This window comes from Seriola lalandi, unplaced genomic scaffold (assembly GCF_002814215.2).
Source record: "Seriola lalandi dorsalis isolate HSWRI2012SDOR001 ecotype SW California unplaced genomic scaffold, Sedor1 jcf7180002054469, whole genome shotgun sequence".
NCBI classification, from domain to species: Eukaryota; Metazoa; Chordata; class Actinopteri; order Carangiformes; family Carangidae; genus Seriola; species Seriola lalandi.
The window spans coordinates 1,575,660-1,590,109 of NW_019525022.1; the positions used below are offsets into that span (position 1 = coordinate 1,575,660).

At 43.3% G+C, this 14,450-nt stretch overlaps 1 protein-coding gene across 7 annotated transcripts in view; it reads left to right on the forward strand.

The window, feature by feature from the left end:
* Nucleotides 1–14,450, forward strand: part of ptprsb (protein tyrosine phosphatase receptor type Sb) — a 65,644-nt gene that overhangs the window by 37,205 nt on the left and 13,989 nt on the right. For 3 of the 7 annotated variants that reach the window (XM_023411569.2, XM_087175423.1, XM_087175422.1), the window contains exons 7-14: nucleotides 1,965–1,979; nucleotides 3,363–3,632; nucleotides 4,143–4,522; nucleotides 6,205–6,406; nucleotides 7,603–7,739; nucleotides 7,981–8,125; nucleotides 13,116–13,210; nucleotides 14,114–14,367. In XM_023411569.2, the coding sequence (XP_023267337.1) occupies nucleotides 1,965–1,979; nucleotides 3,363–3,632; nucleotides 4,143–4,522; nucleotides 6,205–6,406; nucleotides 7,603–7,739; nucleotides 7,981–8,125; nucleotides 13,116–13,210; nucleotides 14,114–14,367 (1,498 nt within the window). Of the gene's footprint in view, nucleotides 1–1,964; nucleotides 1,980–3,362; nucleotides 3,633–4,142; nucleotides 4,523–6,204; nucleotides 6,407–7,602; nucleotides 7,740–7,980; nucleotides 8,126–10,250; nucleotides 10,569–10,729; nucleotides 10,924–11,078; nucleotides 11,106–11,360; nucleotides 11,479–11,682; nucleotides 12,346–13,115; nucleotides 13,211–14,113; nucleotides 14,368–14,450 lie in introns of all 7 variants that reach the window. The other 4 variants (XM_023411573.2, XM_023411574.2, XM_023411577.2 and 1 more) reach the window with 2 other exon arrangements.

A 14,450-nucleotide genomic window follows, 5' to 3' on the forward strand; every position in this document is an offset into this window, starting at 1 on the left:
CTTCTTCCACCACAGCACTTTCCCAATATTCATACTAACAATTCAATTAAATTCAATTCAGTTCAATTCAATTCAATTCAATTCAATTCATTTTTATTTGTATAGTGCCAAATCACTACACTAGTATATTTGCAAGTATATGCTGTATGCTATATGCTAATTCTACTGTAACACAGCCTGTGCTGTGTCACTTCTCCAGGCTGTTGCTATCTACACCAGACAGTCCCATACATACGCCTTTTGACTGACACTTAAATTAATCACATCCATTCATATTTTTAGATATCCAGACGATATTAATGATTCCCTCTTATTACAGTGGTTTATGAAAGCCGTGTCCTTGAGACAGACAGGATGGTGCTGCCTAAATGTCAGCTCAGTGACGTGTCTGAACGGGTATTCAGCTGTGCTGAGATGCAGCGGTAATCCTTATGGCTGTGCCAAGGTTTCCCCAGTCTGTAGCCTCCAGACTCCCTGCAGAGGAGGGAACTAATGATAGCTCCACTAATAAAGATTGAAGCTCGTGGCTCTCACAAACTGTATAGAAAATGGAGGGGAATCATGCAGCCTGGCTCGATTAACTTTAAGCTGGAGGCTCTGTGAGCATGTGAAGGATTATCCCTTGTTATGAGCTCACTTTATTGTAAAGTCCTCAGCTATGTCTCAATGGTGGATTCTTCGGTCCTTTGTCTCTGGTCCTGATTGATATTTTTTCTAGAAAAACTCATATCTCTCATGTTTCAGATCACGTAACATCATCTTGAGGCTTCACCTTCATCTTGTTGTTGCTCATATTACCAAACTAATCCATACGCTTAATTAACTGTGTTTTTTTAGTTTGTTTTGTTGTATTAATAGGTCTAAAATAACCAATGACTGACTGAATTAAACTGATTACTTTTGTCATGCAGCATTGCACCTGCAGTGTCTGTCTTCTGCATGTAGCTGTCATGGGTGCAGTCTGTCTGTCTCTCTGTCTGTCTCTCTGTCGGTCTGTCTGTCTCCAGCATGCTCAGATGAGGAGATGCCTGCATAATCATGTCTGTTTCTAACAGATCTACCTGTTTTTGTCTCTTTGTCTCTTTCTTGTCTTCAACTTCTGTATCCAATTCTGGGTATCTTCCGGCTTTTTTTTTTTTCTACAAGTATTCCAAATGCTTTGCACTTTATCTGTTATTCATGAAATGATAGTCACGTCACGGCAACTTTTTTTTTTTTTTTAATTTGTTGAAATCATGCAAAAATGTTAACTTCTATCCAACTGTCTCTAGATTCTTTGAGTAGGGGGATGTGGCCCATGAAGAATCCAAGTAATGATGTTACACATTAAGGATTGGAGGTTATGCAGCAAATCTATCAATATTTATTTTATTTCATTTTGCTTTTTATTTTATATATTCTATTAGAATTACTGCTCGATTTGCAAATCATCTAAATAAGCCTTGCACTTTCTTTTTTTTGCTACTGTAGCGTTTGACAGTAACTTTTTATTTTAATCTATTTTCAGTACATTTGCTATATCTCACACGAATGAGCTTCCTAGTGTTGAGTTTAGTTTTGTTTTAAGACAATGTTTCTGCTTTCTGTCTGCCTTCCCTTTCATTCTCTCCTGTCATCCAGAGATGTTTGTCCGTTACTCTCTCTGTCTCTTTCTGTTTCCTGTGTTGTGACCCTGGGGTATCCTCTTTTTCTCTGTTCCTTCAACATACGATCGCTACTAGTCTTTTATTCTTTCTTTTTTTTTTTTCTTCTCTGAATGGGCCTGACTCTGGTATATAGCCGTGTTTTTAAATAGATCCATGTGTTTTCTTCTTCCTCGCTCCTCTTTTCTTCCCCCTTTTCCCTTCTTCCCCAAAACCCTCTTCTAATCCTCTCTTTATCTCCACTTCCCTGTCTTTTCCCCTCCTGTCCCTGCCCCTTTTTTCTCTTCTTCTTCTGCATTCTGTCTGCACCCTGATGTGTAGGAGCGACAGACACATGTACATAAGTTTATTAACTTATAAACATGCACATACTACCTCACATATCTCTCTTTTTGCTCGCACTCGTTCTTTCCCGTTCTGCCTCTGTCATGCTGTCTTGGTGTTCTTTACTTAATGTGTCCAATGATCACTCTGTAATTGCCACAACACCTTATTAGAACCCTCGATCCACTCCTGTCCACATTTCCAATTCATTTGACTACACACTGTATCAGTTATGAATCCTATGTATTGTACAGTATCTTGATGTACAATGTGGCTGTCCTTTGCTACATTGCCTGTCATTGTCTGGAAGAGAAGCAGAGCTGCCTCTCTCTTTCTCTCTGTCTCTATCTTTCTTTCTTTACCACTTGCTCTATCCCTCTATCTGTCTCTCCAGTGTCTCGGCTCTTGTCTTGCTTCTCTCTGTCTCCCTCTCAGTTCTTCGTTCTCTTCTTTGTGTTTTTCTCCACCATTTTATCCCTCTTGAGTCGCCCAGGCATGCAAGTGACCTATGAGTTCAGTCTCTCGATGCATCTCTCCCTAATATATAGTCAATCAAGCTCCAACAAATGCAAAATTGGATATAACTCGCCAGGTTACTTGTTCTTCTCGTGGAGACAAAGCAGTCTGGGCTTATTGATCCGCCCCCATGATGCATATACACAATCTAAAAAAAAAAAATCTACTGCAGAAGCACCTCAAGGCACAGAAATCTCAATGAAGTAAAGTTTCTTACTCAAGTTTCTGGTAAGGTTTAGTCATTGCTTAGAGGGGGGAAATATGAAAAACAAAAAATACAATTATAATCAGAAACTTGAATCACAAAGTCAGATTTTTCTGTCTTAGATGAGAAAAACATTTTCTTACAAAGAGAAACTGATTATAGGTGTCATGTCCTGGTTGAAATGGTACTCAAGAGTTTGTCACTATATTATTTTGAGTAGGCAGCTCACTCTGATTGGTTGAGCTCAACACAAGATTTTTGTCTTTCTGTTGGATTCATCAGTACCATAAAGTAATTGGGACTAAACTTGAAATATCCCTTTGTAATTTTCTGTAAAAACCCTGAAGTTCATTCTCCCCCTTCCTGTTACCTCTCCTCTCTTTCTCTCTCTTTTTCTTTCTTTTTGTCTTTCTTGCCCTCACTTTCTCTCTCAACCTCTATCTTGCTTTGTCTTGCTCCCTCTCTCTCTCTATCTCTCTCTCTCTCTCTCTCTCTCTCTCTCTCTCTCTCTCTTTCTCTCTGATTCTCTCCCCCTTACTCCCTCCCCTCCTCCTTCTCTTTCCCCGCCTTTCTTCTCCTCACTCCCTTCCCCACTTTTCTCCTCTCCGGCCTTACCCCTCAACCCCAATCCCCGACCCCCCTCCTTTTCTACCCCAACTCTCCTCCTTTCCCAGTGCGCCGTGTGCCCCCTCGTTTCTCCATCCTCCCCTCCAACCACGAGATCATGCCGGGAGGGAGCGTCAACATCACCTGTGTGGCTGTGGGTTCACCCATGCCCTACGTCAAGTGGATGCTGGGCAGCGAGGACCTGACCCCCGAGGATGAAATGCCAATTGGCCGGAACGTGCTGGAACTCAACGGCGTCCGGGAGTCTGCGAACTACACCTGTGTGGCCATGAGTAGCCTGGGTATCATCGAGGCCACTGCTCAGGTCTTAGTCAAGAGTAAGGGACGCTATGATAACATGATTAATCATTTTGCCTCCTAGAGAGAGAAAAGGATGCTGAAAAGTGCCTCAGTTGTAGCTTCATAATGAATAAATTCAGTTTTATTAGAGACTCAGATTACCAATGGAGTTGTATTTGGCTTCTATCAAGCAAATTTGCTCCGTAAATTTTAATAGTTTGTCCTCAATTTTCTTTATTTAAGATTTTTAGAGTCAGCTTAATTTTTAATTTCATGCAGTGAGTACAAGTGCAAGAAAATGCTGTTTAGCATCTAAACAGGTGATGCAAACAGTGGCAGAAGTGCATATAGTTATACATTAAATAAACCAATGAACAGTAGGATAATGATAGTATGAAGGGTTTTACTAAATATTTACAAAACAAACAAAACAATATACAAAATTTCCAGTACAAATGCATCTATAATGTGTCATTAACCTAACTATAATATATTCAGTATGGACAGAAAGTATAATTCTCTTCATCTCCCCTCTCTCTAATTCAAAGCTTTGCCAAAGCCTCCTGGTACACCCATCGTCACGGAGACCACCGCCACTAGTGTGACCATCACCTGGGACTCCGGCAACCCCGACCCCGTCTCCTACTACATCATCCAGTACCGAGCCAAAGGGCCGGACAGCAAGTACGAGACTGTGGACAGCATCACCACCACACGCTACAGCATCGGAGGACTGTATCCCAACACCGAGTATGAAATCCGAGTGTCGGCCTTCAACAGCATCGGCCAGGGGCCCCCATCTACGCGTGTGGAGGCTCGGACTGGAGAGCAGGCCCCGGCCAGCCCTCCCCGAAACGTCCAGGCTCACATTATCTCTCAGAACACTGTGATGGTCCGCTGGGAGGAGCCGGAGGAACCCAATGGACAGGTGGGATGAGGACAGAAACAGCTCTTTATGATCTGCTGTCACTAGTAAAAGTGTTACATACATTTTATTTTATCTGTTGGTCTTATTCTTTTGCAAACAGAAGAAGTGTTTGCAGTAAAGCCACTTGTGCTCAACAGAAAAGCATGTCTCTTCTGTATAAACAAACAATTGATAAATAAGAGTCCATTCAGTGTGACAGCTTCCAACCCCTGAATCCGATGTTTCAGGTTTTTCCTTCTGATTTCACTTTCAGCCAAAACTAGCAGATATAAAAAACAGTTTCATACTGTACCCTCTGTCATCTCCCAGCTTAACTCTGTGAGGAAAACATGAGCACATATACATGTTCACTACCCAAATTCTAAACATCTCATCTGATTAATTCAACTTGTTATTGTTAAGAGCTTTTACACTTTTATAAGTGTTCGTGTGCGTTGAGTTTTTGTGTTGTGTTTTCTGTTTCATCGGTCAATAAGTTGCACTGTGGGGACACTTACAATGATTGAATTGATTAAAAGTAGCATATTAAATAATTAAAATCATAAACAGATATATGAAAGCATGCATATTCCTCACATTTGAGATTTTGGCAACACTTTACTATTTATTATTTAGAGGCTCTATATTAATATTTAATAAACGGTTTCTAATGCACGATAAGGTTGTTTTAAGAAGATACAAGTGATCTTTAATGTATTTGTGTAACTGTAAGGAGGAGTTATAATTTCTAACAAATACTGTAAATCAATCTGCTTCAACTATATCATAGTTTGTTGCTCACCACTTATTAAATGTATTGCTTATTAATTCTTAATACTTAAGTAAAGTGACTGAAATTTCATTTGCCCTCACTTACTACAAACTGACAATATTTCAAAATTGCTCAAAGAGCCTCATGAGGTTAAAACGATAAAGCCTTCATAAAAGTCACCACTGGGAGCTTTATTCCAGTATGCAGGTTCATGTCCTTTGCAGGGATTGTGTCTTGCCAGAGATTTCCGTTCTGTAATTCCCTTGCTACTTTCCCCACTCACTAAAGAAAGAAAAGGTAATTGGACTGTCCGCTCTAAGTTAATAGCAGTCCCATGAGACCTATTTCCTTTTTCTAGTCTACCTGACTGTACAGTAGGTTCATAAAAGTGCAAGACTGAATTGAGAGCATATGGGGATTATAGATATTAAAGAGTAATAACAGGAGAGGTGGTAGAGGTGGAGGGCAAGGGCAATGGCATAGCAGCAGGATTACATACACTCTGAATGTCCCATAAACAAATCCCATAGGAGAGGGTGTAGTGATTATATCTTACGCACTACAATCTGAGGGCATTCAGCTTGTATTAGAACTGGTTTTGTCAACCTTAAAGTGAGGCTTGTTTATCGGGGTCAAATGCATAACAGCCCCAGAGACGTGAGGACATGAATTTGTAACAGTGACCTCTAACAAACACTAAACTAGCAAATCCACGGGGCCATCTGGACTAAAGTAAAACAATAATTCATAGCTGATGAAAGTGTTGGAATGAGGTATTATGGCTTACCGTGCATGGAGGACAGCGAGATTAAATGGAAGATCACTTAATAAAGCCCGGTCACTGATGACTTTAAAATTCAGCCCAGAGTCCAGAAAACTCTCTGTCTCCCTCTATCTAACGGCTTGTCTGTCGCTCTCTGCTTCTCCGCAGGTGAAAGGCTACCGTGTGTACTACACCATGGACCCGTCCCGGCCTATGAATGAGTGGCAGATTCATAACGTCCAGGACAGCGTGATCACCACCATTCAGAGCCTCGTAACCTCAGAGACATACACCATCCAAGTCCTGGCCTTCACCTCTGTAGGGGACGGACCCTTCTCAGACCCTGTCCATGTTAAAGTCATGCCTGGAGGTGTGTGTGTGTGTGTGTACAGTACAAACAAAATCATTGTTGGATGTAAATTTATCTTGCACGCTGGTGAATAGATATCAGCTAAGTAGTGTTCTTCAGTTTTTCATTTGCAGGAGAGCAGTGGTTGTTTTTCACGAGTCAGTGTCTGTGTGTGTGTGCGTGTGTGTGTGTGTGTGTATGTGTCTGCGTGCGTGCATGCGTGAGCGTAAAAAACTGTTAAGTAGCTTATTCGAGTGACTTATGTAAAGTTTGAGAAGTAGTCCACTGTGGAACGCTTTGCAAATAAGCTTGACCTGTCAGAAAATGAAGGCGTCTTCAGAATGAATAAATTCTACCTGCTGGGACGGAAGTGTGGAGATTTAAGAAAAGGAAACAGGGATTAACAGCCAAAAATGTCCCTCGTACCTCTGTGTGGCTCTTATCGCTGCGGCAGCTGCTGAGAAGTTGCGGGTTTTACGTAGTACAAAGAGATGATTACTCAAAAATCTGTGATGGCATTAGTGGTTTAAATTTCTGTGTGGGTTGAGCTACGCCATGAGATGTCTCGAAAAAGTCTGCCGTTTTCTAGCACATAAAGGAATGAGATCACAGAATATAGGAAATGCTAGAAAATACAAGGGTTTAGGGACTTATGGGTCAGTAGTTGTACATTATGAGGCTAATGTTGGCTAGAATTACATGGGAAAATAAATTTTTGATTCCGGTATGACTCTAAACAACCTGAAAAATTCGGTTAAGATAAAAGTGATTGGTTTCAAACCTAGTTAATTAAGTGTTTCTCATTTATTAAGAAACATTTACAGCTAGAGTTAGAAAAAAGTCTTCCTTAGTAATAAGTTAATCATACTGTAACACTCAAGAACAAAACACTGGCATTTCCCTGGTAACATTTTACCCCTTATTCTATTAATAATATTAGTGAAGATGTATTGTTGCTAAATTCTGATCGGTGGATGTAAATGATTTCGTTTTGTGAAATAACCAGTATCGTTCTAACTTTAGCAAAGGCTGTAATAGTGTGTTCATGTGCTGCGGGATCCCAACATTTATAGTAAGAAGCTGTTTACGAAAGCAGGTTTTCAAGGCCTTTAACTACAAACACAGGAATGTGAAAGACTGAAGAAAAATATTGGAAATTTTTTTTTTTTTAGAATAAGACAGGGCCCTGACTCACTGTGTTGTCCTGTGCCCTTCAGTCCCAGGCCAGCCAGGGAAGTTTAAAGTCGGTAAGGTGACAGACACCAGCATAGAGCTGACCTGGGAACCTGCTTACACCAAGGAGGGAATTGTCAACTATGAGCTGCTCTACAAACCTGTCAAGTTTGGCAGTTTGGTAAGACCTCTCATTCTCTTTTTATAAATCTGTCTGCCGAGTGGATTTCTTAACAAGACAGAGGGATAAGAGGACAGATAAAAGAAGAAGTTTAAAAGATTAACCTCGGCATCCTGCACCACTGTGTCTGGTGGAGAGGGTTTCATCTCTTCTCTCTTTCCAACTCCTCTTTAATGTTTTCTTTTTCCCTGCCCTCATGCAACCTTTCATCCTGTCCTCCGCTCCCATCTCTCTCTCGTAGGAGAAGCTGACCTTCGGGCCCAGGAATTCTTACACGGTGGAGGGGCTGAAAGCGAACACAGAGTACTCCTTCTCCCTGGCTGCCATCTCAAACAAAGGCATCGGCGCGTTCACTAATGAACTGGTGCAGAGGACGTCACAAGCCAGTACGTCTCCATTTGACTGGGTTCACACAGTGTACCTGCAGGCACACACACACACAAATTTTAATAGTATTATGTTTCAGTCTTGTACACAAATTTGCTAATATTTTTGTCCTCTACACACACACACACACACACACACACACACACACACACACACACATGCACAGCTCAAAGTGCATTGTCCTCAGCTCCTGACCTGGTAAAACCTGGGAACCATCTCCGCATCTCTCCATCTCTCTCGTTTATCAACCCATCTGTCCAACCCCCCCTCCCACCCATCCATCTACGTTTGACTGTGCCTTTCTTCCTCCGCTCAGCCTCTCGCTTTCTTACACAGCCAAAACATCATGACAGATGGAGATGGAGCACCGATTAATGTTTCACTCTTACTTTTCTTCGCCCTCCTTTCACTTTTTCCACTCTATCAGTGTCTAATGTCTTTGAAAGGGCGAAACTGTCTGCCACTTATTGGCTACAAGCCAGTGGTGAGGAGCATTAAAGGATGGTGGCTGGCCCGCTATGTTGACAGGTAAGTGCCGGCCAGTCTGTATTTTATCCACGTTGAACTTAGATTCTCTCCCTTGTGTCCTTCTCTCTCTTTTTTTTCTGCACAATCACTGATAGCCGATAAGAGTCAAATAAGTTCCACTATTTTGCTCTGGCATATCAAGTCATTTCATATCTGCACTCAAGAAGAAAATGCAGAGATAACAGAGAGAACGGTGCAAGGGAAAGAATTATTAAAGTAGTTGTAGTCAAGAAAAAAGGCCTCAAGTCCCGCGGTTGGTGGTGCCGTATCTCCTCAGCGGTAAGTTTTTGTTTACACTCACTCGACAGACACGAAGTTTCATTCTGTGTGTTTCACAATCAGATCGTTTTTAGACCTGAGCTCAGAATGTGCTAAATGTTTTTAGCTGGTCTCATTTCACTCTCTACTTCCAAAAAGAAAGCGAGACCAAGGTGGTACATCGGAGGAGGTGGCAAGGGGATGGGTTCAGGAAAGGGAAGGTGCCCGATAAGCAGACTATTTCATGCAGCCGAATTCATTTCCCAGGGAGGTTATGTGCGCTTTGTTATCGCCAGGCTTTGGTGCACATCTAGATTGTCCCCCGAGGCCAACAGAACAGTGGCTGTACGGCTGAGTGGATAGATACTTGAACCTGTCAGCTATGACTATTACACTCGCACCAAACACACATGCAGTACACTCGTGAACTTGCGCATAAGCCCTGACGCCTCCGCCATGCTCATCGCTGTGTGTGTGCACGCTCTTTAAGGAACATTTTATAGGGTGAGTGATACCCAGGGTTCAGAAATCATCTCTGGTGTGTGAGTGTGAGTTTGGGTCTGTGTCTGTTTCTGTACTCGTGTTTGTTACAGTAAATATCTCGGCCTACTTGTGATTCAGTTCTTGTCTACAATTCATCTTTCTAGCCTGACTTTCAATATCCATCTGAGTGCCTTTCCTCCCTTTCTTTTTATTTTATTTTTATTTTTTTTTAACCTGCCTCCTAAATCCTTTCGACACTGTGTGAGATCTGTTTTAGTTTGTTTTTTCCTCCCTCTGTGAAGCCCAAGACCTTCTCCTAGTCAGCAGTGGAAAGTCTGAGACCACTCTATTATCCCGAGGACTCAAGGATTATGCCACCATGGGGGCTGGTGTTGTGAAATGTGTATATTTGTCTGTGCTCCTGTGCAGTGAGCTGTACATCTCTGCTTTAGAAAGAAAGACTTTCATTCATAAACCTGGATCCTTTCATGCCACTAGCTACGGCCAAAGGATAAAATATAATCATTGGGTATCAGATGCACATTCTCCTTGGGTATAATTAAGTTGTCCACTCAGGGTCGATACTCTTGTCTCTGGTTTATTTCATTAAGCTCTAAGCCTAACATTATGCTTTTACATTATGTGGTTGCTCCCCTTTTTTGCCTGAGTCATGTTTGTCCTGGTGTTATCTCTTTCGGTTCAGTTTACCGTAGTCTCTTATTGTTTCCTTTTTTTCATCCTTATCTCCTATCCTTTTACTTGTATTTTTCCCTTCTTTTGCTTTTTCAACCCCATTCTCGTGGGTCTCTTCCTTAACTCTTTGCCAATTGCCCTCCTTGCTCCTTGTCCAATCAGAGCCCTCAGCTGCACCCGAGGGTGTGTCCTGCGAGAGTGCCAGCTCCACCTCGCTGAAAGTAAGTTGGAGGCCGCCTCCAATGGAGGGCCAGAATGGCGAGTTGGCAGGTTATGAGCTCAGATACCAGAGAGTTTCTGGGGCAGGAGGCGGAGGTCAGGGCCAGGAGGTGAAGGGGCTTCCTATCCCGGCCCAGCAGGGGCAGACAGTGGTAGAGGGGCTGGAGAAGTGGAGCTGGTACAACATCACCATGACAGCCTCCACCACAGAGGGGACTGGACCCAACAGCCCAGCTGTGCTGTGCAGAACTGATGAGGATGGTAAGAATGAGAGCTGTAGATCAGACCTAAACGGTATTGAATGTTTAGTTGATTATTTACTGGCTGGGCTGCTGGTCACTTAATTAATTCTGCATTTGTGTGTGTGTGTGTGTGTGTGTGTGTGTGTGTGTGTGTGTGTGTGTGTGCATGCGCGCACTCAGTTCCCAGTGCAGCCCCTCGTCTGGTGGATGTCCAGCCGCTGAACTCCTCAGCACTTCGTGTCACCTGGCGGTCAGTGTTGCCACGGTTACGGCAAGGCCAGATCCGAGGCTACCAGGTGCATTTCAGCCGTGCAGAGAGCGGCGAATCCCGCAACCTTCCCCGCATCAAAGACCTCTTATTGGATGAGTCACAGGTGACATCATATCTGAATATTTAAATTTTAAATGATAGAATGATGTTAATTTATCTTATCATTAAACCTCCTCCCTCTCCTCTTTGGTCCTTTGACTCACTCCTTCTCTCATCTGTCCCGGCTGCCTGCGGGGTGTGACATGTCTGTGGCATAAGATGGAGGACGATGATTCGACTCAGTATGTGAGTGCAGATCACCCATCCTTTTCTCATTATAAATGAAGCTACTATTAATACATACAGCGCAATGCAGGCAAAATGTTACACAAAGAAATCCTTATTGTCTAACCACCAGAGATTTGATTAGCTGCTGTGTAACGTTTAGATCATTTTTACTAACGCAAAACGGTAAAGACAGGTTGAAGAGATCTGTTCATTGTCTAAAATGGAGAGGAATGAGTTAGCAGTATTTGCTGGTGTTATGTGTTTCTCCCACAGGAGCTGATTTTGGGAGGTCTGAAAGCAGAGACGTTGTACTCTGTCTCAGTGGCAGCGTACACCACCAAAGGGGATGGAGCGCACAGCAAAGCCAAGCTGGTGCAGACCCCAGGGATTGGTAAGCACATGCCAAGTATACAATTCAGTTCACTGGATTTAGTAACATAGTCAAGCATTGATCTTACAATAAGCTGCACCAGGAGCCAGCAGTAAATAAACTGCCAAATCAATTCTAATTCTTCTACAAGATTTTCATGATATATGTTATATATATATATATATATTACGATTGATTTTCTCCTGCCTACACTGTCGTTTGCAGTGCCCGGCCCCCCCTCCCTTTGGCTGCGTCCAGGATCGGGTCCATCAGTGGTGGTGCGGTGGGCTCCTCCGCTGGAGTGCTTTGAGTCAGGCTCTGATAGCCGGGGGGCCCCAGTGGAAATCCAGGGCTACCGCCTACAGTTTGGCCTGAAAAATACCACTTTAGACACCACAGTGGATTTCACGAGCCGGGAGAAAAACTTCACCGCCAGAAACCTCTCCCCGGGCTCCTCCTACGTCTTTATCCTCTCTGCGAAGAGCCGAGCAGGCTACGGTGATGTAGTGCAGCAGGAAATAACAGTTCCCATGTTCCCACCCTTGGGATACCCCAAAATATCTGACTTTGTTAATGCCACTTGCTGCTCCCTTCAGTTCTCCTGGCTGCCCCTTGCCCTGGAGGAGTCCAACGGTGTCATTACAGAGTACACCATAGCTTACAAAGAGGCTGCAGGCCCCAAACCCTCTATTGACCCTGGCCCCTCTCCCTCACCAGCCCTCCCTGCTCCCCCGTGGCTGATCACGCTACCGGCGAGTGATTCCAGCTACACCATCCTCGGCCTCAATCACAGCAGAGCCTACGAGTTGCAGCTCAGAGCCCACAACAAGGCAGGGCCAGGCCCCTTCAGCCCACCTCTGGTGTGCCAAACCCTGGCCCTCGAAACAGGTAGGGCTGGCCTCAGGCCTCGGGAACACCCTTCACCTTCTAAGCACTGGTTCAGCTTCACAACTCTGCTCCCCTTACTGGGGATTTCACTCCAAAACACTAAATTAAATGAAGTCTGGGCCAGTTCTTACAGGTCAGCCTTTCACCCATGTACCTCAGAGAAGCTGAGAACTGCAAAGTCCAGGGGAACACGACTACTCCCCTCAATCTCCTCCACTCACTCACTTATACCTTCATCACCTACCCTTCACCACAAGTGGGAGCAGGCTGAATGTTAATGGATGTTTGCTTCAAGAGCACTGCTTATCACAAACCCTCAGGTAAAAGTCAATACAGGGCTTGGATATACAGTATCTAATACAGAAGGTAAGTGTTCAGTCTGAATTCAAGTAAAAACCGGCATCTGGTGCTGTATCTGCAGGTAAGCTTTTTTTATCTGATAGACCTCCACTGCCACCTTTTCCAAAGCCTTTGCTGACATGCTGAATTCTGAGTCGAACAAACACAACTTTACACTCTATGAATGTGGCATGTCACATTCCTGCAGCCGGTCTGTCTGTTATTTGTTCTTATTACTCTTGCCATCCACTCTCCTCATCACCTGCCCATCCTCGTAACCATCATGTATTCTCCCCCCGTAACAGATCTGACTGACGTTCCCTCCATTTTTACAGGTTCGCAGTGGGAAACCAGAGGAGGCTGTGATGTGAATAGAATGCTTCATCATGAGTGACTCTGTTTATTTTTTTTTTTATTTGTTTGCTTCCCAGATGTGCCGAGGAATTTTTCTGTTAATCTGGCCACTAGAACCAGTGTTCTTCTGACGTGGGAGTTTCCAGAGAGCAGCAATCCCTATCGCTTCACTGTATGTGCATCAGTAACAATACAAAATATTTAGGGGATGTTTTTAGTTCTAATACTTAACATAACCATAGATTAGATTTCTGTATTTTTAGGATGTATCGCCCCAAGCTGAATTATACTCGCATGTGTGGAAGAGTTAACCTTTAAGGACCTACTGTTCCACCCGCAGGATGTTGGCCTCATGTAGAATTTCTTGAACTAATTCTATGAAAATTAAAATTTCATATGTGTTACAAAATCTGCCTACCAGCAGCTCTAAAGCCCACTAATTAACTAATTAACAAGTATCTAGTTTGTTTAATGTAGACAACGTTTCGAAGGGGGTTTATCTACCCTACTATTTCTTGGCCTGGAGTCTCTACTGGTTGCCTGGCAACTGGTCCTGGCCAAGAAATAGTTTTACACATAATCCCCAGTAAAACAACAAATTTTTACACTTTTTTTTTTTTTTTAATGGATTTAACAAAGGAGATGTATTTTGTTAATTAGTGAGTTTCCCAGGTTCTGGTAGGCGGATTATGTTCACCGAGTGAGAGCTAGAGCTGTTTCCCCCTGCTTCCAGTCTTTATGCTAAGCTAGTTTAGCCAGCAGCTGGTGGTAGCTTCATAGATTTACCATACAGACATGAGAGTGGTATCAATCTTCTCATCTAAGTCTTGGCAAGAAAGCAAATAACAGCATATCCCAAAATCTTGAACATTTTCTTTCAAATGTGGCACAAATTGGGGAGGTGTGGCAGTACAACAGTGTAATAAACCCTGAAGCTTATAATTCAGTGTTTTCATGTAGACAGCCCCAGAAAGGATGCTGAGGGTTAATGTACAATAGAATATCATCAGCATATAGAATATGAATAAGCATCTTGACCTATTTTTTTTAACACCAACCCTGTCCCGTCCCCTAGGTGGAGTATAACCGCCAGAAGATGGAGGTGGACGCTCGTCTGAAAAAGGCAGTCATCCCAAACCTTCAGGCCGACACCAGCTACGACTTCAAGATCACCGCTCCCGAGGGCAACATGGGAGGCCTTCGCCACCGCATCACCGCCAAGACCTCACCGCCAATCACTATCCGCCGCCCTGAGATCGATCACACCCGTGACACCGAGACCACTGTCACCATAATCCTGCCATCGCTGGAGAATCGCACTCCTGTCAAGTAAGACTGAGAGATGCAGTTGTAGATATTGTTATGGTTTTTGAATTAGTCGTCGTGGCTTTCAAAGACTTGCTGCAATGCCA